General features: G+C 46.8%; 2 protein-coding genes across 3 annotated transcripts; one reads left to right on the top strand and one right to left on the bottom strand.

Annotated features, from left to right (window-relative positions):
• Positions 1 to 1932: 1932 nt before the first annotated feature.
• Positions 1933 to 16493, bottom strand: RAD17 (RAD17 checkpoint clamp loader component). Of its 2 annotated transcripts, XM_056513282.1 has the most exons (16): positions 16177 to 16493; positions 13994 to 14269; positions 13250 to 13333; positions 12383 to 12539; positions 11763 to 11899; positions 10593 to 10645; positions 10364 to 10489; positions 10209 to 10278; positions 9486 to 9597; positions 7342 to 7536; positions 6828 to 6913; positions 6413 to 6559; positions 5839 to 5985; positions 4987 to 5107; positions 4073 to 4130; positions 1933 to 3046 (listed from the first exon to the last, which is right to left on the bottom strand). In XM_056513282.1, exons 1-16 carry the CDS (start codon positions 16207 to 16209, stop codon positions 2857 to 2859), a joined length of 1992 nt encoding a protein of 663 aa, XP_056369257.1. In that variant the 5' UTR covers positions 16210 to 16493; the 3' UTR covers positions 1933 to 2856. The 2 variants fall into 2 exon arrangements, with proteins under 2 accessions (XP_056369257.1, XP_056369259.1); XM_056513284.1 differs by lacking the exons at positions 13250 to 13333; positions 13994 to 14269; positions 16177 to 16493 and having other exon boundaries at positions 2302 to 3046; positions 11763 to 11912; positions 12383 to 12457.
• AK6 (adenylate kinase 6) lies at positions 16490 to 19486 on the top strand. The gene is made up of 5 exons (XM_056513298.1): positions 16490 to 16572; positions 17068 to 17160; positions 17825 to 17883; positions 17963 to 18108; positions 18670 to 19486. The coding sequence occupies exons 1-5, from the start codon at positions 16545 to 16547 to the stop codon at positions 18857 to 18859; spliced, it is 516 nt and encodes a 171-aa protein (XP_056369273.1). The 5' UTR covers positions 16490 to 16544; the 3' UTR covers positions 18860 to 19486.
• Positions 19487 to 19690: the final 204 nt, after the last annotated feature.

The following is a 19690-nucleotide window of genomic DNA, read 5'->3' as shown; positions in this document are numbered from 1 at the left end:
TCCTGTGGCTCTGCAGCGCTTCCGAAGCGCTGCAGAATGGAGAGAGGCCGTGGCCACTGGGGCACGGAGGGGAGGAAGAGAGGCGCAGACCCCTCGAGAACACCCTCCCTGCTCCCCGAGCCCCGCTCCCCGCCCCGCAGGCACTCTGTGCTGAACACGGAGCTCCCCGCGGAGCTCACCTCCAGTGCTGCCGGCACTGCCGGCCGCCCGCACCGGGCAGGGCTCAGCACGATGCTCCAGGGAATCCCCAGTGGCAGCCCCCAGCCCCGGACACGGCTCCACTCCCCAGGCCTCACAGCCTCGCTTGGCAGCAGCCCAGGCTGGAGTCACGCTGGCCCTGCCAGTGCCTAATACAAGCGGGGAGGTGACATCACAGCAGGACAATGGCCCCCACAAGGCCTCAGGGGAACAAGGAAAATACTGCGTCTTCTGTTCAGCTGTTGTGTTTCCATGCTGCTCTCAGCCACCTGCAGCCCTGCTGTGTGTCTTGTTCCCAACCCTGTGAGAGAGAGCCTGGTGGGGACTGCCAGCCCCGAGCCCACCCCAGTCACAGCTTCACATGGAGACAGGGCTGGGTGGTTCCAGCATGAGCCATGGGGCTCCCCAAGGGCACACAGAGCAGCTTCAGCTCTCCAATCACACTGGGAAAACATGCCCTTCTTCTGGGGATGCTCCAAAATCACAGAATGAGCCAGGAAAAGACCTTTGGGACCATCAAGTCCAACGCCTGACCTGACAGCTCCTCACCAACTGAACCAAGGCACTCAGTGCCACATCCAGTCTGTTTTCAATCCCCTGCAGGGACGGTGACTCCTCCTCCCCAACCCAGTGCCCAGTCACTTGCTGTGAAGAATTTTTCCTGATGTCCAACCTGACCTTCCCCTGCACAGCTTGGGGCTGTGTCCCCTGGTTCTGTCAGTGGTTCCAGGGGCACAGCCTGACCCCCCTGGCTGCACCCTCCTGTCAGGGGCTGCAGAGAGTGATGAGGTCTCCCCTGAGTCTCCTTTTCTGCAGGATAAACATCCCCAGCTCCCCCAGCTGCTCCTCACAGCACTTGTGCTCCAGACCCCTCACCAGCCTCGCTGCCCTCCTCTGGACATGCCCTACCCTTTATGTCTATCCCAAATTGGGGTGCCCAGAACTGGACAGAGCACTGAAGGTGACCAGTGCTGAGTACGGGGAAGAACCAGTGCCCTGCTCCTGCTGGCCACACCGTTCCTGATCCAGGCCAGGATGCTGCTGGCTTTCCTGGCCCCCTGGCCACCCTGCTGGCACATGTCCAGTTGCTGCTGACCAGCACCCCCAGGTCCCTTTCACCCCTGCCTGAAGCCCAGTTCTCTTCTTTCCCCACCTTGTGAGCTGCACAGTGCTGAGGGAGCCAAAATGGCAGGGGGCTGCACTGACACTGGTTCTTGTGCTGCCAGCCCTGACCTCAGCCTCACCTGGCGTGGTGTTAACTGGACACTGCCTTTCGTGGGGCAGCACTAGCACTGCCAAACATTCAGGCTCCAAACAGAATAATGGGGGTTTTGTGTGAGTGCCCAGGTGTGTTTTCATGTGACAAAGGTTTTGCTCAATAGCTCTGCAAGCTGCAGCTCCTGGTGTCAGGAGGAATTGGCCAGGTGAGCACTGAATTCTGCCCCAACAAGGAAAAGGCCAACACAGCAGCTGCAGTTACCTGGTGCTACTGTAAAGAAAGCTGAAAAGATACAACAAGGGAGGGTGGGGGTGTGCTTGCAAGATAAAAAACAGTATTTTGTGCCTTGTTGTTTCTTGTGCTGGAGGCACCCCATCCAAAGCACCCTGGGGAGGAGGAAAAGGGTTAATGGTCATGAACAGCCAAAGACATTCTGATTTGCTGATTTGATGACTACAGCTCCAACAGAATTTTAGACTTAGAAATGTCCCCCTTCAAAATCAAGCAATAGGTGTAGATGAAAAGACTACACCTGTCCCTTGAGAGAGGACAGATGCAGACTCTTTAATAGCATTAATCCAAGGTCAGGGTGGATAAACACGTGTTTTCCCTCATTAAACTGGCTGCAAGCAATACAGAAATGCAAATGTGCAACATAGAGCTGTTTGACTTGTTTTCCTCCCTGCTGTGTAACCACAGCACTCCATCAGGTGTCAGTTACCAAACATAGGATCAGTGTTTCCCCAAGCACAACTGCCAGCCAAGGAGAAAGACTTCACATTACACATTTAACCTCCTACAAAGTATAACTTCTGCTTAATTGCTGCCTTCTCCCCTCTAAAAGGTATGAAAATATCTTTCCAAGAGGAATACAAAATAATCCATGATACAACATTAGTTGTATAAAGACATGAAATTCTTATTTATTTCTGTAAGTCAGAATACAAAACAGTTGCTACAGTAGTTTTCTTAACATCACGAGTATGGGACATCAGATTTTCAGGTGTAATTTTCAGCCTCTTCTTTCCAGAAGGGCTAAACGTCCAAAGAGCAGGTTTTTTGCAAGTGTGAATTTTAATAAACCCTTAAAATGCTGACAACTTATGTAATGTGTCCTCAGGAAACACACTGCACAATTGCCAAGTACATTAAAATGTGTAAACATAAAAATAATTTAAGACTGAGACTGCTCAGAGACTGTAGTCTCTTTCAAACTGATTTCAGTCCTTTATTTCTCTCTTGTGACCGCCCTGAGGCGGTTTCATGGCTCAGGAAATAGCTTGTAGCTTAGCGCTGGGCTGAGGCTGGCCCTGCTGAGGCTGCTCACGCAGCTCCGGCCTGGGCTCCCAGCCCAGCACGGCTCGGCACGCTGCTGGGCAGAGCTCGCTCGCCCTGCAGCGCCCGGATCCCCGCGGCACGGCAGAGGCGTGCCCCCTCTCTCAGTCACTGTCGTACTCCTCGATCCGCAGCTCCTCCTCCTCCAGCACGGCCTGCGCCGCGATGGGCTGCGGCTGGCTGCCGGGCAGGTCGCTGCCGCTGGACTGGCTGGAGGGCGGCCCCTCGCCATCGTCCCCCGGGAGCAGCTCCGGCAGCCCGGGCTCCTTGTCGCCCAGCGCTTCCAGCCGCAGCCTGCGGAGCAGCAGAGCGGTCACCGCGGCAGGGGCTCGGACAGCCTCCTGCAGGGACTGCTCAGTAACACACTGTATTCTCTGCCAGCACCCCCGGGAAGCAAACACCCGCATTTCTCTCTACTGCTGCACACTGAACAGATGGAAAAGGATGACAGTGTTTGCAGCAGGAATCGCCCCTCAGAGCAGACATTGTGACACCCCACCGACTTACTACTGCAGATGCAAAATGTCAGTATCCACTGGCATGCTGCAGGAAAACTTAAAAGGGATGAGGAGTTACAATTAATCACCTAGTGGCGCAGACCAGGGGGATTACAAAGAAATACACCCCTTAGGAACCCTCTCCTTCCTCCCTAACAACCAAAATGAGTTTTCATACAACAGCTGGGGAACAGGGTGGTTCTTGGAAATACAGCTTGGAAATCCAGTTTAACTCAGCAGCAGCACCAGGGACAAGTAGGAGATGCTGTGTCAGATGCCTCATAACAAACTATGTCCTGGCTAGGAGATGACAGTTTGTCTCAGTGTGCTGTGAACTTGATTCTTTGCTACAAACACACCAATTAATAAAACACCTTTTAAATTCCAGAGGCATCACAGCTATAAAGTGTAAGTGAGGCTCTGCTGGGGTAAATGAGGGCTCTGATTCAGAGGGCTCACAAGAGTCAGAACAGAACTCCTCATGCCATGTCACCCCTCTGGCTGCACACCCAGCCTGTGAGGAGGCCACTGCAGTCTCACAGGAAAAGCCCTGGGTTTTCAGCAATCAGTAGCTATAGCCTGACAAAAAAACATGCATTCTGAGCCAAGGTTTACTCTAAGTAACCTTATAGGCAAAACTTCTACAAGATTAAACCAGTGCAGCTATCCAATTTTAGATTAAATAGCTCATTTAATAATCGTTTAAAAATACTTTGAATTTGTCTTTGAATGTCACATCACAGACTTACTTAATGAAAGGGTTCTTCCCTTTCACATATGACACAGTCTCACTTTTCTAACTGCAGGCTGAAGTTCAGCTTACCTCCCAAAATGTCTTTTCAGTGGCAGCCTCCCCACGTCTTGGATAAAAGCAATCTGAGCTAAGAACAAAGAACCACCACTATCATATTAGGTAGATCATAACAAACAGGCAGTTGAACATACAGGAAAATAAACAATAAAAAGTTGAGTATTCCTTTATATATTTAAAATATTTTACATAGCAAAACACCATGCATGTAACTGTTTTCCAAACTGTTCCAATTTACCACAACACATTTATTGATGGCCTACAGACAAAATTCAAATCCCTGACATTCATCCCGTGTATTTGTCATGTAGAGCTATTATCCCACAGCCTACAAAATTCACTTATCCTGTTACCAAGGCCTTAGTTAAGACATGATACTTTTTATTAGTAACAATTAAAAACAGTATAAGTGACCTAGATCTCCAAATACTAATTTTTGCATCATGTATCACACAAAGTAAGTTTTGCTGCATGACTGGTTTGCTAGTGGATTATCTCAGATTTAACTTAATTTTTAATGCACTTCAAACTTGAATTTTGCTTCTTTCATCTGTGAAAGGCTTTTTGAGGTGTTACAAGTCTGTTGCTGTTACTGGAAAGGGATCAGCAAGCAATGAAATCTAGTCAATATTGCCTACTAGGTTTCCTTAACTCTTCTTATCAAATCCTCCAGCACTATAAAATAAAAGCCCTAAGCCTAGAGAGCACCTTAATCACTAAAGTTTGACCAACCCACCAGGGCAGCTTTAATTTTGGCTGTGGTACTAGAAGCATCTTTGGGTATTACCTACATAACATTTATCAGGAGATTGTTTTATACTGAGGCAGAAGTATAAACAGTATTGACCTTTTGGCTGATGAAATTTGTCAGGATGTTTCAGTTGTAAAAAGAACACAAGATCAAGAGTTACCTTGACCCATCTTACCTTGGTTTCTCATTGGGTTTGCTAACATAGCAAGATAAGGCAGTAGCTCTGTCTGAAGGCACTCAGGTGGTAAACAGAAGCTTGAAAACAGAGATTTTGCAGCAAGGCAGTTTTCCTGATACTGTAAGAGTTGGGAAGTGGGGAGGGAACCACAAGTAAAAAAAAACTGGTAAACCATTATGAATGTAAATGTTTTGTACCATATAACAAGACTTTATTCCTGTCTGCCACAGGGAGCTACTGAAAAATGAGACCAGATACACAAAAGGCAAGCAGTTACCACGCCAATCATAAAAATGGTGGAATCTTTCACCTTTGCCTTTTACTGCACATTAAAATTAAAATAAACCAAACCTATTCCTTGATTACAGAATTCCCAGCCCACCCAGGCCAATGCTTTTTGCCAACATATTAGTGCAAATGTAAAAAAATGCCAAGACCTGCTGTATGTATCACCTGTTATTTCTGATAAACACATAAACCTAACAGCAGAAATTTCTTACACTTATACAACAGTTCAATGTGCTTCAAACTGGACAAAACCAAACTCAATTCTAGAAATACTTAACAGTATTCCAACTCTAACCGTCTCTCTATTAATTTAGGGTTAAGACCTTCCCAGGAACATGCCAGCTTGGACACAGACATCAGACTCTGTCTGAGGCCTGCAATTTATTTTTACATTAAAGCAGTGATGCAAACTGCTCTTCCAGCAAGTGCCTTATAGAACCAGATTATCTCAAAATAGGGTGTTTGACAAGTTTAGCAGTGTGATCCAATTTCACCCGTACTACTCAACAGTCACACCTTAGGAGAAAAGACAACTAAGAAGAAATAAAATCAATGATTTACCTTTTTATGGATCAAAAACCACTGGGGTTTATGCAAGGGTCGGAACCCCATGCCCCCCTGCTGCTGGGCAGAGGCTCTGGACGTGTTGGAGTGGATCACCCCCCGGGTAGCCACGGAGGCACTGTAGCTCTCCATCACAGGCCGTGTCTGAGAGAGAAATGGGGCATTTTGTGACCTCCAAGCAGCTCATCTGCACTGAAACACACTCAGCAGCTGCACTGGCACAACATGCACACCACTTTAAAGTCTAGATTGCTGCAAAACTTGCATTCCAAGCAGCTGAGAAAAAAAGGAACAGTTGGATTCCTTCTCAGCACAAACATATTCTACTCAAAACTACTTTGTAGAGTATCCTACAAACACTACAACCCACTACAATAAAATGCTGTCAAAACTGGACAAAACTTTGGCTATGCATCTTTTCTGCCACTGATGTACTTTGGAATTAATTTACAATTCATGTCACTCACACCCCAAGTTTGCAGCAAACTTTCCAAAATGCGGCAAAAAGTCAAGAGGCTCAATGTCAAAGTACTCAAAAACAAGTGTGTGCCTGTAAAGAGATGACACTTACACTCCAGTTACTACAAAGGACATCAGCAGTGCTCAAGTATTCACTAGCTCTCACTACATCATCTATATCAGAAAAAAAGTCCACGTAGTTCTGGTGAAGGTATAGATTGAACATGCTTCCAGACATATGTGATTTTTCCACAATATCCTGTTAGGAAGAAGAAAAGTTTGGATTTTACAGGTGGGTAAGGAGAAGGATCCTGTGACACATCTAGGTCAGGGAGCTGGAACACAAGGTCTGTGCAGCAATGCCCAGACACAAGCAATGCCCCTGTGCTCCCTTCCAGACGAGTGATTCTCTAACTCAGGCTGAATGCACACCAGCTAAGACCAGTGACAAAACCCCTGTGATTAAGGATTTGCACCAATCACCCCGGACCAGCTGAACTCGTGGAGCCACTGCAGGATGGATTCACCTCGGGCTGGATGAGCAAGGTGTCCCGGTGGTGCTCCGACAGGTGAGCAGGCAGCTGAGGGCACTCTGCTTCTGACACTGCTTCTCCTGAAAAGAATTGCACAGGCTTTAGTCTTCATCTTCAGAAATGTTCTTACCAACTCTCAGCTCCATCAGTACCTAAATTATAGCATTTTCCATTCTGGGACAGGCACAGGTACTTAATTATGACAGTCAATATCACACAGTCATCAACACACAATTAGTGCAATAAGCTTCACATAACAAATCTAATCAAATTGTTTTTGTATTCCCTCACCTCACTACTTCTCCTCAGTTGGTTTGGGAGCCAGTATTGTGAATTACTATCAAAATATGCACAGCCAGTGGCATTAGGGACCCTGATTTATCTGATTTTATACTGCTGTTACTGGCAAAACATCCAGACAGAGGCCACCTGAAGCCTTACTTCAGATAAGTAGCAGCTGACATGCTTTGACCACTTTGAAGCAGAGAATAAATAAAAGTTTTCTTACTTTTGCAATAAATAATTTTCCCCAGAGCATGGAAAAGAAAAATGGATGCGTCCTTGCCACCAATAGCTTGTATCTCGTATTCCGAGGTATCACATTTACTTTTCTTTCTTACTTTGGATACCCCTGCTTCCTCACATTTTATTGTGGAACTACTCTTCTTCTTCTTCGACCAAAATTCTTTCTCCAATGAGCAGTCTATCAATAAAATAAAAAATAAAATCAAGACAGAGTACATGATTCTGCAGAAGTTTTCTATTATACTGCTACTGCTGATGTTCTGTATGAACAAACAGTACTAAAAAAAGGAACAGAGGAGACTATATAAAATGGGAGCACAATTATTTATTAGGAACACAATCTAGTCATCTAAATTAGTATCTTTCATTAGCTTCATTCCACTTCTGTCCCTTAAGCCACAGCTGAGGTACCAAGTACTTTCCTGAACAATAAATAGCTGTCTTTGAAAAAAGCATTCAGGTTTATCCCTTCTAGCTCTGATGCATTCCCCACTTGACCACATTTAGAATTTCATGTTTATAAAGAACACGTACAAAAGTATGTAAATTATATTTCAATTACATCCTGTTATTTCAGTTATATCCTGTTTACTTTAAATTTTGTCTTCTACTGGCACTATCTGTACAATAACTTCCCAAATATAAAGTGGCAAAGAAAACCTTTCATTTAGGTGATTCTTCCAACTGCCTACTATCTTCCACAAAGTTTTGAGCTTCATGAAATAAAACCCTTATTTTACTCTAAGTTAAAAAATTTGAAAGGTTTCACCCTCAATTTCATTTTGTGGCATTTGAATGTTTCTTACTGAACTAAATTATCCTTCCGGTATTTATTTTTCTTTTCTCCCACAATTACCACGGATCCATTCCACCCATTAACAGCGTTACAAAGTGAAAGTATCAATTGTGCTTACATAGACACACACAGGAAGAAACATACTTTAGCTACATAAAAACAAATGCTGCATGCTCAGGAGACCAGCAAGGAGATGGGGCCAATCATTCACCTCACTGGAACACCTGCACAGCTAAAGATGCTCTGTTCAAATACCTTCTCAGTGTTAGAGAAAATGTGCAAGGGGAATGTTCAGTGTGCTGTGATTCCCATAGTCCACACACAAGAAGCTCTAAAGTCATATCCCTCTGTATTCTCCCCAGTTCTAACTCTCATAGTTTTACATTTCTCCAAGGTAACTTATTACAAATTACGCACACTGGTTATTTTAACATTATTTAGATTTTCTGGAGGATGTGTCCAGCATGCTCTTCTCAGATATCACCAATCTAATATCCACTCATACTAATGGCACAATCACCACACTGACAGCAATCTTCTGTTTTTCTGATTCACACAGAACAATCCAAGCTTGGTACACCTGAAGGCATCACCAGAATAATTGACCTTCAAACTGTGCAAGTTAAATGAAAAACTTCACTTCCTGCCTTCTGTAATATAACTAACACTGCCCAGCTACTTTCAGTATACCCTAAAGCTCAAAGTACAAATAACATTCCCTCTTAAAAAATGAACTTGAAACTACCTTAAATTTTTGTATTCCATGAGCACATTTTCTATTTGCAAAGCAAATGGGAGGAAAAAAAAAAGTGACAGAAACAATACCATTACTAGCTGTACCACATACAGCAGAAGAAAACTGATGAGCCTGTTTCCTTTGGTTCAATGATTAACATTTAATTTAATTTCACAGTCCTGAGAATGAACAACACATGCCAGAGTACTGCTTTTAAAAATGCAACTCATATGCACTGGTTCCTTAACAATTATGACTTGTAAAATGCTCCTGAAATAAGGAGTTTGGGAAATGCAAAAACCAAGCAATGAAAGCATCCCCTTCAAACTAAGGCTGAATGGTAGAAACTTTGAACAGCAAACACAGCATTTCATCAAATGACATCAGCACACGCACACATGCCATGGTTGAACCCCAGCCTGCACCAGCTGAGCCCCACTCACGCCCCCACACGCCCTGTGTTTATTCCTGCTCCACAGAAGCATGTCAAGAATGTTTTTCCAACTCACCCATCTGTGCTGCAACTGTGAACAGAACATGTTTTCAGCAAAAATGGCCAAAATATCACTTCACTTAACAAAACCTTAATTTTTACCTTTCATAGAGGAAAACTGAAGGCTGTTTATTGCACTTCTTATGTCACCTGAACAACCTCTGCAAAGCAACTCCAGAGAAGCTCTATCAAAAGCGTAATTCTTCTCTCTGCTCTACAAGGAAAAACAGCATTTAAAGCAACGGAAGAGCAGGAAAAGAAGTATTTGAATATGGCTCTGGGAACCTACCTCTCACACACACCATGAACAGGTACGAGTATCCACCCTGTGCTCAAATCACAGAATACTGTGAACTTTAAAAAATCTAATCCATTTAAGCACACTGTCACCATTTATATAAGAATATTAAAGAGAAAAATGCACACAACTCCTTGCAAGGTGTCACCCGATATGATATTTGCTTGTAATCAAAACAGTTCAGGAATAACACAGGATTTATGTTCATGACCTCTTCTGGCCCTGCTGGATACACAAAAGATTACATCTCTTCCTATTATTTGCTTCATTTTTATAGTTACTGTAATAACCAGAGTAATTTCCAGAAGCAATTTTGCAGATTTGGACCACAGATTAAGTGAAACTAATCTTCAAAACAAGGTGTCTGTCCAGCTTGTTCCTTGCTTTCTGTGTCCCCCAGGGAAAATCTTATTTTTTCTTTGGGGAGATGTGGGGCTCTGCTATCAAAGATCAAATACAGTAACAAAAACAATATATTTGTATATGGTCCATGCACTGCACAGAAGTTATGAGCTTTGCCAACTTACCATACTGGCTTCTGCTGCAGCTATTCGATTGAGAACTTTCATCATATTTGTTGGTGCAATGGGCTTGAAACTGTTGAATTTCATTAAAAAAGTATAAATTAGTTTCTAAGCTCTCAGCTATTTGAGCCGTATTTTAATGAGATAGAAGGTCTTACCTAATATTGAATATACACAACTCCTCTACAATTTCTGGGGGGAATAGTGACCTCTGGTTGCTGTCTCCACTGAAGTTATCTGAGACTATAAAAACCAGGGGGCACCTGCTCATACGAACGAAACTCCTGCATCGCAAAACACCAAAATGAACAATGATGATCAGCAATGATGAACAGCAAACTCCAGCTCTGCAAGTTGCTAACAACTAACAGCTTATTTGTCACTGACCTGAGGATTTCATGGAGGCTGCCAGGATCTCGGTAGAATTGGTTAGGAATATCCTGTCCAAAACAAAGAGCTGCAGTCATTACACTCAGATGTAAATATTCTCTTCCACCGACTGACTGTCGTGGTATACTGCATTGCCACACGTTTGTAACTCCTGGTTTGCTTGCTGCCAGCTACATTTAAACACAGCTAACACTGGAGTCAGCCAGAGGAGCAGTAGGGGAAACAAACCCAAAGCACAGCATGTCTCATCAGGGAAAATGACAGCCTACAAATAATTGTTTTCTTGCTGTCTCAGTTTCCCAAGGCACAGCCTTGGGGGACCACACTGCCTTGAAAAAGAATTTTACCCGGAGGACAAACACTCCAAGAAGCAGATCCCTTAAGGAAGAGAGGCAGGACACCCATGTCAAGTGTGACAGGATGTGAAGAAGGTGACTTTTTAAAGACAAGAGTCATGAGACTCTCTCATGAGACTCTGTTTCCTAAAGTCCACAGCACACTGCATTACCCTGCCAGAATTTCTGTCTGTTTTGGTCTTGAAAGTTTACAGAAAATCACTACCAACTTCTAAAATTTCTCTCATGAAAAGTATTGAAAAGTTCAGAAAGAAATTGCTATTATACACACTTTACAAAAGTACAGATAAAACCTTGTCCTGTACCTGGCCACAAACCCTCCATTCACACCTGTGCCCTGAACACCTCCACCTGTGTAAAATCAGTGAGAAAGTGCTAAATTTCAACTGTTCCTGCTTGTGTTCATTCTCATGTGTCCCCTACACTCTCTTGCATCGTTAAAGAATAGGAATAGTGGTGTGTTTTCCACTTTTCCTGTTTATACACATACACATTTCTATAAACTTAATCATCCAGAAACATGGGAATGACTTCTCAATACTGTTTGCTCTATTTTTTGATACTCTGTTATATATTTCTGTGCCCAAACCAGACTCCCATTTCTGCCTGACTACTTGCTTCTGTGGCATAACTAACTACAGGTAGGCTGTGGCTCTAGACTGCTGTAGAGACACAAAAGGAATGAAGATCTCATCTGCAGTAAAGCAGACTAACTTTGGGAAACACCAATCTAATATCTAGCTAGTCAGCATGTCAGAATTACAACAAAAGGTACTGTTTTAAACACAACATTTCACAGGTTTTCACTTACTTCAATAAGAATAAGCTTTTTATCACTTTCTGAGGACTCCCCAAGCATCTGAAGTTTGTTATATTTATTTGCTCTTAATAGAAAATCTTGAAAGAGAGCTGCTTGGGCCTGACTCGGAAACGTATGAAAATTTGAGTCTGAAAAAGAAAACTAATTAAAAATAGGTATTCTATATTATACCAAGTAAAATATAAAACCCCACCAAACCAAAACCCACCCGTGCTATTTTCTGACAGCAAAACTGAACAAGCCCTTTGGCAAACATGTGACAAACACAGGAGAATTTTTAAAGGGGGGTGATTCAACTGAGGACGCAGACAAAGATAGTTACCTGCTTTCATTTATTTGGTTCAAATTACATTCAGGCTATTACAGAGCTCTCTATGCTGATTTGAATTGTCAATTACTTTGGACTAAACACTGTAAAAAAAAAAAACTAAATCCCTTTCCAGATAAAAGCAACAGGAAGATGCTCAATAAACATTAAGGTATGGACTTACATGGATGTGGATCTGTTTTCATACGTGATAGATAGAAATGAAGCAAAACTACAAGATAGAAAACCCACAAGAGTAACTGGGAGGTAAAAGGATAAAAAGAAAAGCCCTCAACATACTTACCATGGCCAAACATATTTCTCAAATCCTCCTTTGTGAAGTCTAAAGAGAGAGGGTTGGTCCATTCTTGCACCTGAAGGCCAAGATCTCTGGCTAGAATTTGCAGAGTTGCAGTTTTTCCACAGCCAGGAGGGCCAGTCAGCAGCAAGACAGAGCCACCCTGACACAGAGATACAAAACATAATCACAACTGTGACAAATAAAGACTGACAGATGGCTAAGGATGAATACTGGTTGAATTTCTCCTGTAGTTTCTCTAGATCCTCTCTCCCAGTGAAACCCCAGCCACACACTTTGTGTTGTTAATTTATCTGCTGAATACTCAGAGAGAACCAGGCCAGGACTCTGAGAGCCTTGCTCTGTTCCTAATGCCTCTGGTAAATGAACTGCACGTGACTGCCAACACAACAGACACTCACCTGGAGAACCAGCTCTGCAAAACACGAGGCAAGGCTGGCAATTTGTGTCTGAGAATGCCTCTTACCAACCAAAATTATAAACATCCTCACCATCCTTATACCAGCTCAGTGCAACTGGAAGTTTGTCACAAGACTTAAAAATTAACCAGGCAGAGACAAAATGCAGCTTCAAGCACAAACTGAAGAGTTGTGATTTATGACTGGGTGCCAGAAAACACTATTTCTGTTTTCTGATTGTGCTGCATTCTGAGCAGAATCAGAATGTACCTCTTATGAGCATAAACCCAAAATAAATATAAAAGCTCTAACCAATGTCTTTTGACTATTTTTTACAATGAAGAAGATACACAATCAATATCTCTCTCAGCTGAGGCTCTTCTGTGAACTTGAAATTGTATTCAGCTTGTTTGTGCGGTTAAATGCCTCCAGTTGCTCATTTTAGCAAGTTTACCTGCTTTGGCTGCCTCTGAAATATATGCTTTTTTAACCAGGTTTCAACTTCCTCAATCTTCTTCTTCTGCACCGCAAGATCATTCTGAAACAAGGTTAAAATACGTGAAAGTTATAAATTAAACTCTTAAACTCCTGGTTTCCAATGATGAAATTAAAGAATAGAGCAAATGCTGGGTAAAACATCAACAGGCATGCTGGTGTGTGCTGCAGTTACATGTATGCTGTGCAGAATTAATGCCACAGTTAAGGACAATCACCTCAGTTTTCCATTCTTTGCAGTCAGGGCATAATAAGCTATTTATTATTCTTTAAGTAGTAACCCTACAGTCTTGTCTGAGTCAGGATACTTCATAACTATTGCAGCAGCTAGTCCTTTTTACTTTTTTTATTTGAATACTGGCAGAGATTTTTGGAACTTCTGCAAATCCCACACAGCTGGGTTCCCCAGTGCTTGGAATATTGGCTGTGTCTGGAATTCAGTAACAGGTTCAAGAGTTTACAAGTGGGCTGACAGGAAACAGCATTTCCTGAGCAGCTTTTCCTGCTCAGGAAACCTGGGGGAACGTGTGTGTCCTACAGAAAAAGTGCTCTTTGGAGTCTGGCAGTGAATCAATAAGCATTCACAGAGAATCAACAACCCAGAAGCCTTGTGCTTCACCAGACAGGGTTTGGTGAGAGCCTGGAGGGTGCAGGCTGTGGACAGAGGCACGTCCCCGTGACGGCCCTGGAGCAGCTCTCCCACCTGGGCTTCGGGTCGGTATCTCTCCACCCACGGCAGCTCCTCCCGGGCCTGGCTCCGCCTCCGCCCGGGCTTGGCACGGGGCGGATCCACGGCGCAGAGCTTTGTTCTTTTCCTGGGAGGAGCTGCGGCCTTGCCGCTCTCCGCCCCGGGGCTCGGGGCTCTCTGCTCCTGCCGACGGCTTCTGCCAGAGCCGCCTCTCCTCGCAGCAACTGCGCAGGGGGCAGTGCCTGTGCTTCCAAGCAAGTCATCGAACGGACGTGCCAGCCACTCTGCCACCTGCAGGAACACAAATGTCTGGGTAGGAATGCAGTGCTCTCCTCCCCTCGGCTGGGCACAGCTGCCCCTAGGAAATGGGAGATTTTAACAAGTGTACAGTGCCCCATGCCTGGCAGTCAAGGCCAGGCTGGACATTGGGGTTGGAGCACCCTGGGACAGTGGAAGGTGTCATTGCCATGGCAGGGATGGCACTGGGTGGTTTCATGGACCTGGGGTTCTGTGACTCTTCTGTGTGAAAAAAAAAGCCAAACTGCATCATTGTGCCAGGAGCATTTTGCAGCAAATTGGTGAATCAGAACAAGTTCATAACTCCACAAACACACATCTAACCTAAAGAATTAAAAAAGAATGGAAAAGCAGTGTCAGCTTACTCAGGCCATTTTTACAAGATGGTAACATTCACGCTGTCTCTCTGTAGTTTTCAGTGTCACTTTTCAAAAATATTTACAATGCAATCATTTGTGCATAAAAGTTAGAAGCAGATGGCAGAGGACAGTTATTGGGGCAGCACACTAAAATCAGCTGCTCTGGGCAGCCAGGCTGAACCAGAGTCTATGCCAGGACACAGAACAATGCTGGCCACAGCACCAGGATTTAATTCTGGATTAGAGAACATCCCAGCAGACTCATCCCCACATAACACCACAGGGGTCCCGGGGCAGCCCCTCGGTGTGGGGTAACAGGCTGGGTGCCTCGGTGACCATGTGAGTGACAGCACAGACACAGCACCCCCAAAAGGGCTGTGAAACTCTGAACCAGCACAGCAGAGTGCTGGCAGACAGGGCATGAGAGCTGGAGGTGGCAGGAGCCTCTGCCTGGAACTCCAGCAAGGCTCTGTTTGCAAACCCCAGTGGGAAATGAAGGAGAGGGTCAGGCTGCTTTTGGGGTGAATAATGCTGAAACCAGCCTGACTCCACCACCCCAAAGCTCAACACCCTGGGAGGGAGCTGAAGCTGTGGCAGAGCTGGGAAAATCCCCAGAGAAAGGAACAAGCAAGTGCCAGCACTGAGAACCTGTGCAGAGCTGCTCAGCTGGCACATCTGGCTGACAGGGCAGCACTTCAGACTGGAAAAGCACTGTCCCAAATTTTAGTGGCAGCATCTCCTGACATCTCCCTCACTGGGGGTGTGGGGATTCCTCCTGCAGTGGGGATGATGTGATCTCAAGGTCAGCACTCGAGGCTGAGCCCAATGCACACAGCCTGGGTGAGTAACACCAATCTCCATCCTGTAATTGTTTTTGCTGGCTTTAATATGATTACCTCCATGTTAGGAATCACAGAATCATTAGAATAGGCTGGAAAATGCCTCCAAGGTCATCAAAGCCAGCCTTTACTTTATATTTCCACCGTTCATGTAAGCATATTCACATTTCAGCTATTGCTCCACACTGCACTATAGCAGTGATTATACTGCCTGCGTTGTGCAGTGAATAATTCTGATTAAGATCTCTTTGTCAAACCATTATTAAACACATTTTGCATAAACGTATCTGGTTTGGCCTTCTCAATCCCGCAGGCCAAGGCCATGGGAGGTTCAGTGACATCTGTACAATCCTGTCCACACGAGCCAGCTCTGGGGCTCGGACCGGACCCAGCTGCACCCACACCCCTCTCTGAGGGACTCTGCGGGACTACGGGAGGTTTTTTCCCTCCTGCACCTTGTGACGCAGCGGGAGTTTCTCTGACAAATTCTGACGCTCGCACCGTGCCCGTGACAGAGCGGCGGCACCGGCACCGCTACTGCCACACAGGCTGCGAATTTATACAGTCACCTGCAAGACCCCCGTGAAAGCGCGGGTCCCTTCCACAGCAGTGACACCAAACCAAATCTCTCTCTTAGTAAAATTCAGAACAACTCCCACTGGAGAAGGATAAACGACTGGGCTGCCGAGAGCCCCGGACCCACCTCCGCCGGCCTTCCCGGGCCGCTGCCGGACATGCTGGGCCGGGGGGAGCCCTCCGCCTGCGGAGCCCCGCCGGGCCCAGGCGGAGATCCGGTGCAGGGCCTGGCGGGACTCTGCGTGCCTCGGTGCTCCGGGGGAAGGGAGAGCCGCGGTGTGACTCTCGGTGTGACGCGGTGCTCGGGGGGTCTCGGACAGCGCTCGGCGCCCGGTCCCGGCCGGGCCGCGTCCCCTCACACGGCGCTGAGGGGCCCTTCGTCTCCGCCGGCTCTTAGCTGTCCGCGCCGCGCCGGGCAGCGCGGTGACGCCATCATTGCGCGCCGCGGCGGGGAAGGCCCCCGCACACGTGTGTCCGCGGCGCCGGGCGGCGGCCATGAGGCGGCCGAACGTGCTGATCACCGGTAGGCACCGCGGCGGCGCCGTCCCGCGCAGGGCGCTGTGAGGACAAGCCCGGGGGGATTCGGGGCGTGGGGAGACCAGCCTGGGGGGATTTTGGGGTCTGGGGCCGCGCCCCATCACAGCCCGGGGTGGTTTAGGTTGTGAGGGGCAGCCTGGCTGATCTGGCTGTGGGGTCCCAGCTCGGGGTGGTTTTGCAGCTCCACTCCTTCATGAGAACGTGGGGCTCCTTCGTTTTACCCGAGGGTTTTCAAGTGAATGGAGATTTCCCTTCGAACCCTCGCGGCGTGAGTGACATTGCTGCACAATTCAGAGTTCTCTCCCTGTTCTCCTGTTCCGCTCCCCCCGCCTGTTTCTCTTTGTCCTGCAGCTTTTTTCCCCCTTTCCATCCCATGAACTCTCCAATGTGATCTGTTAGAAGGTTCCCGTTCACCTGGCTGGGGTGCCTGAGGGGACACGCCAGCTCTCCCCTTACCTTTTTCTGTGGGTTTGGTCTGCAGGCACGCCGGGAGTCGGGAAAACCACGCTGGGAAAGGAGCTGGCGTCCAGAGCAGGGCTGAGCTACGTCAACGTGGGGGACCTGGCCCGGGAAGGTGCTGTGTCACAGCTGCCCCCGGGCACGGGGACACGCTGCTCGGTGTGACTGCTGCTGGGTGCACAGCTGCCTGGTGGCTGGGACAGCTGGGGGTGCAGCTGGAGAGGAGGGGGCTGGAGAGCTCAGAGCCCCTTCCAGAGCCTAAAGGGGCTCCAGGAGAGCTGGAGAGGGACTGGGGACAAGGGATGTAGGACACAGGGAATGGCTCCCACTGCCAGAGGCAGGGCTGGGTGGGATTTGGGCAGGAATTGTTCCTGGCAGGGTGGGCAGGGCTGGCACAGGGTGCCCAGAGCAGCTGTGGCTGCCCCTGGATCCCTGCAGTGCCCAGGGCCAGGCTGGACACTGGGGACAGTGGAAGTGTCCCTGCCATGGCAGGGGTGGGACTGTGTGGGATTTAAAATCCCTCCAACCCAACCTATTCTGTGATTCTGTGTATTAAATGAATTTACTTCAGCAAGCTTGTCTGTAGCAGCACACTTGGTGCTAAGTAATAAATAACAAACTTATCCTTACAGGGGTTTGTAAGCAAAATGTTCCCTACCCTGAATTCTGCCTTTTGCCTGCAATCTCCTGAGACAAGCATAACAATGTGAATTAACTGTGGTAAGTTGATTGTGGTGGTGCTGTGCTGCCCACAAACATGTGAACTGTCTGTGCTGCAGGAGAGCTGTATGAGGGCTTTGACGAGGAGTACGACTGCCCCATCTTGGATGAGGACAGGGTAAGCGCCGCCCTGGAGCCAGCCCCGTGTGTTCTGGCTGGGCAGTGCCTCTGAGCCTGCCCTGTGTGCTGTGGTGCAGGTGGTGGACGAGCTGGAGGACAGGATGAGCGAGGGAGGGGTGATTGTGGATTACCACGGCTGCGACTTCTTCCCCGAGCGCTGGTTCCACATCGTGTTTGTGCTGCGCACGGACAACTCGTGTCTGTACGACAGGCTGGAGAGCAGGTGTGTCTCTGGGCTGCAGGACCCTGGGGTGCTCCTCTGGGGATGCCTTGAGGGTTAGCTTTCACAATTTCCAGACTCTGCACTGCATTAGTAACTCTGAACTCCATATAAATTGTCAGCAATTTCTCCTCCCAGCTCAGGCACACCAAACAATCCTTTTTCAGCCCAGAACCAAGGACACGCTGCAGCTCCAGCCCCAAAAAGTGCAAACAGAGAGAATGGAGGAGAGAATCTGGGAGGGTGGGACTGCAGAACTTGGAGCTGGAATTGGACAATTAACCCCAATGTGGAAATGGACCCAAACTGATAAAAGTGTGAAAATTTGTGACCTGGGGTCCCTCTTGGGTGTAGCCACCAGGTTCTTGCACTGCCCCAGGTGAATCCTTGGAAGGGCTTTTAATAAATCCCTGCTTTATTCCTTTAACTCTGTCCAGCCTCTGCTCCAGGGAGCCTATCCAGGCATCAGTGGAACTTCACTTAGGGCATAAGTCACTGATTTTCAAAAAAACATCTCTGTTTTCTCTGTGCCTCAGACTGCCTCTTGGTGCTCTTGTTCTCTAGGGGCTACACGGGGAAGAAGCTGCAGGACAACATTCAGTGTGAAATTTTTCAGACTCTATATGAGGAAGCTGTGTTGTCATATAAAAAGGAAATTGTACATCAGTTACCCAGCAACACTCCAGAGGACCTAGAGAGGAATTTGGATCAAATTATGCAATGGATTGAGCAATGGATGAAGGACAACAACTGACTTTTGGTGAAACAGTAACTGCTGGATCTCTTGGGAGGGAGGGTTTAATAAATGATATTCATAATTCTTGTATTATAAATGAACATAAATTTTGTTGTAACTGGCTGGGGAGTAGAAGAAGCTTTGGAATAGCCAGGTTGTGAGGATTTGTAACAGCACCCTGAGAAACAACAGGAGAACTGATACAAGTGACTGAAAGGATGAAAATAGATGGTTGTCCTGAGTAGCAGGAGCTGTGTTCACTGACTGAGAATTCCTTGGACCTTACAATTAAAACCAAACCATGAATTCCCTGCATGAAAACTGTTAAGAGCTGCTAACAGGTGGCAGTTGAGGTGCTTTGATTTCCAGAGGGTGGAACAGTGTCCTGGAAAGGAGCTGGTTTGATGCTGAGTTGTGGTACCAAACCCTGCTGCACTCCACTGTGGCCTTGGGCGTGTGGGGGTCATCAGTGAGAGGGTTTGGTACAGGTGGAGGTGAGTCCTTTGCCTTGGAGGGAAAAGAAGTGATGTGAGAGTTGCTGTAAAATGATTGCACGGAGCTTTGGGGATTCCTTCATGTGTAAGGAAACATCGGTTGTGTGAGCCCTGGTCTGGTGTGTGTAACAATAAAGTTTATTTTTCCTTTTTTCTCTGTCTTGCCCATCCTCTGTCCCAGTCATGGAATGTGTACATCACTGCAAGATTAGCCAGGAAATGCATCCATCTCTTGTCAGGGTAGACCTGCAGTGATCCTGAGGGTGGCCACTGATAAAACAGGGATTGTTCTGATTGCTGTTAAAGCCCGGGCCCCAGGGGGGCAGGGCTGCACAAGGAAGAGAAAACCTTTCTT

Source organism: Oenanthe melanoleuca, chromosome Z (genome assembly GCF_029582105.1).
Source record: "Oenanthe melanoleuca isolate GR-GAL-2019-014 chromosome Z, OMel1.0, whole genome shotgun sequence".
NCBI lineage: Eukaryota > Metazoa > Chordata > Aves > Passeriformes > Muscicapidae > Oenanthe > Oenanthe melanoleuca.
The sequence above is the reverse complement of the archived record's forward strand: the minus strand, read 5'-3'. Positions and strand labels throughout refer to the sequence as shown.